Raw genomic sequence first — 3,299 nt, forward strand, 5'->3', positions numbered from 1 at the left:
ATAAACACTTTGAGAGTTTTTGGTTTGTATCCTTGCAACTAAAGCCATTTGGGTGTTTGGGCGGGTGTTGAACGTTGGCTTGTGGGGGCACCGGAGATAAGAAGCATTGTGCTGCGTATGTGACAGTTAATTCTTATGCTTATTGGCTTCTTTAACATCATTGTCGTGTGCAATTAATAATCTCTCTATGCAAGGCACAAGGATATCCCAAGCGTACACGGTTAGCCGATGCAGCCTCATTGGCCAGGATGGTGAGAGCCGCAAGATAATTCTGGATGCGGCTACGCAAGGGATGTAGTTTAAAAACGTGATCTTGCAAAAATAGACCGATAATATATCTGTAGGTAGTACAACTCCATCAGTAATCTTTGTATGTAGAACAGTATGTGTATGGAACGTTAAAGGAGAAGGAAAGGCTAGTAAAGAGTTAATCCCAAGCGGCAGGCATACCTTCAGTTCTCTCAATAGTGCCCTTAAGTCTCCCCATATTTCACCTGTTGAGATGATCAGAAGCCTCGTAGGAAAAAAAAGCTGAGCTGTGTAAAGAAAGTTCCCATAATGCCTCACTCCTGCACCGACACCCAGACCAAGTGAACATGCCCAGTTAGTAAGACTATGAGTCAGCTTCCTGCTAATTGGCTCAGATCCACATTCCTAAGGGGGGGAGTGAGTTCTTAGCATTCTTGAGAGAGGAGAGAGGAGGGAGCAGGGGAGGGGAGAGAGCTGCGTGTCTCTGGCACAGGAATTACAGACACAAGAAATCTTTTTTCAGAGAAGTCAGTGCAGTGTTTCTGTGAGTGCTTATGGCTGTATTTACAAAGACCTTCCTGATAAAGCTTACTTAGTTTTTACCTTTCTTTCTCTTTTAAATAGAGCCCCCGGCTTGGGCCTAACCTGCCTTGACGGCCTGTAAGGGTCCATCCCACCAGCTACACCCGTATTTGGCTACCCTGACTTCATTACCTCTGCCCCATGGACCACTACCTGGGCTGGTATCCTCTTCACCTCAGCTAGCTAATTGCAAAAAACCCTTTTATTGAAGAAGATGGCTAAAAGAAAAAAAGCTGAGGTGTATCGTACTTTTCAGCAGGAAAGGACAGAGGAATTCGCCTTTGTGGAGAGAGCAGGTTCTGCAGTGTGTCTAATATGCAATGATAAAATTGCATCGATGAAACGGTCAAATATAAAGCGGCACTTGGACACACACCATACTACATTTGCATCAAAATATCCTGCGGGGGACAGCAGGAAGAAAGCATGTCAAGAGCTACTGTGCAGAGTGCAAGCTAGTCAGCAGCAACTCCGTGTTTGGACCCAACAAGGTGACTGGAATTCGGCTAGCTTTGCTGGTGCTTTAGCAATTGTGAGAAACGGAAAGCCATTCACAGATGGGGAGTATGCCAAAACATTCATGCTTGATGTTGCCAATGAACTTTTTGATGACTTTTCGGATAAAGACAAGATAATCAAACGAATAAAAGACATGCCTCTGTCGGCAAGAACTGTTCGTGAACGTACCATCATGATGGCAAATCAAATCATGATGGCAACACAAGTGAAGGACATAAACGCAGCACTATTCTTTTCTCTCGCTTTGGATGAGTCAACAGACGTAAGCCATTTATCCCAGTTCAGCGTGATTGCAAGGTATGCTGTCGGTGACACACTAGGTGAGGAGAGTCTTGTTGTTTTACCTATGAAAGGGACAACAAGAGGGGAGGATTTATTCAAGTCTTTCACTGAATTCTCTAAAGAACAAAATCTACCGATGGATAAACTTATTTCGGTGTGTACTGATGGTGCTCCATGCATGGTTGGGAAAAACAAAGGATTCATAGCGCTTCTTCGTGAACATGAAAAGAGACCCATCCTAAGTTTCCACTGCATCCTACATCAGGAGGCGCTTTGTGCTCAGATGTGTGGCGAGCAGCTTGGTGAGGTGATGTCGGTGGTAATTAAGGTGGTCAACTTTATTGTTGCCCGAGCTTTAAATGATCGCCAGTTTAAAACACTGCTGGATGAAGTTGGGAATAATTATCCTGGTCTGCTTCTGCACAGCAATGTGCGTTGGTTGTCAAGAGGGAAGGTGCTCAGCCGTTTTGCGGCTTGTCTGAGCGAAATCCGGACTTTTCTTGAAATGAAAAATGTTGAGCGTCCAGAGTTAGCTAACACTGAGTGGCTCTTAAAGTTCTACTATCTCGTGGACATGACTGAACATCTGAACCAGCTCAATGGGAAAATGCAAGGCGTTGGAAATACAGTCTTATCCCTTCAACAAGCAGTGTTTGCATTTGAAAACAAGCTAGAACTCTTCATCGCCGACATTGAGACAGGTCGTTTGCTACACTTTGAAAAACTGGGAGAGTTTAAAGATGCATGCACAGCAAGTGACCCAGCTCAACATCTTGATCTTCAGCAGCTAGCGGGCTTCACATCTAATCTCCTGCAGGCATTCAAAGCGCGCTTTGGAGAATTTCGTGAGCACACTCATCTTTTTAAGTTCATCACTTATCCACACGAGTGTGCAGTGGACAGCACCGACCTGAGTTACATCCCTGGTGTCTCCGTCAGAGATTTTGAGCTACAAGTTGCTGACCTGAAGGCCTCAGACATGTGGGTGAATAAGTTCAAGTCACTGAATGAAGATTTGGAAAGACTTGCACGACAGCAAGCAGAGTTGGCGAGCAAACACAAGTGGGGAGAAATGAAAAAACTTACCACACACTGCAGCGTGTGAGTATTGCTGTACTGACAATGTTTGGCTCTACATATGCATGGGAGCAGTCTTTCTCACATCTAAAGAACATTAAGACCAACCTACGATCATGTTTAACGGATGGAAGTCTCAACGCCTTCATGAAACTTAACCTCACCACGTATCAACCAGACTACAAAGCCATCAGCAGAACCATGCAACACCAGAGGTCTCATTAATGGTAAGTACTTTATTCATCCCTGGTTAGCAACAGCATAACAACGTTATTAAAAAGAATTCAGAGGCTTATTGTACTTTAAACGTGTTGGTCTTACATAAAATGCCCACATTTACTTGTATTTAGTTTTAATAATATTGTATGGCTCTCACGGAATTACATTTTAAAATATGTCGTGTTTATGGCTCTCTCAGCCAAAAAGGTTCCTGACCCCTGGACTAGAGCAAGCAGGCAGGGGAAAGAAGGATATTGTCGCTCCCTAAGCTCAGTGACATCAGCCAAGAGCAGACTGAGCATGTGCAGTAGTTGGGCAAAAGATGGAGCTACTGTGGGCATCTTCAGGGGCATGGGGCTTTATTTCTATAG

The 3,299-nt window shown here is 44.3% G+C and overlaps 1 protein-coding gene across 1 annotated transcript; it reads left to right on the forward strand.

The window, feature by feature from the left end:
• Positions 1–1,045: 1,045 nt before the first annotated feature.
• LOC116412404 (general transcription factor II-I repeat domain-containing protein 2-like) lies at positions 1,046–2,737 on the forward strand. The gene has a single exon (XM_031906591.1). The coding sequence runs from the start codon at positions 1,046–1,048 to the stop codon at positions 2,735–2,737; it is 1,692 nt and encodes a 563-aa protein (XP_031762451.1).
• The last annotated feature ends 562 nt before the right edge of the window (positions 2,738–3,299 follow it).

The sequence above is a fragment of the Xenopus tropicalis genome, chromosome 7 (genome assembly GCF_000004195.4).
Source record: "Xenopus tropicalis strain Nigerian chromosome 7, UCB_Xtro_10.0, whole genome shotgun sequence".
Lineage (NCBI taxonomy): Eukaryota > Metazoa > Chordata > Amphibia > Anura > Pipidae > Xenopus > Xenopus tropicalis.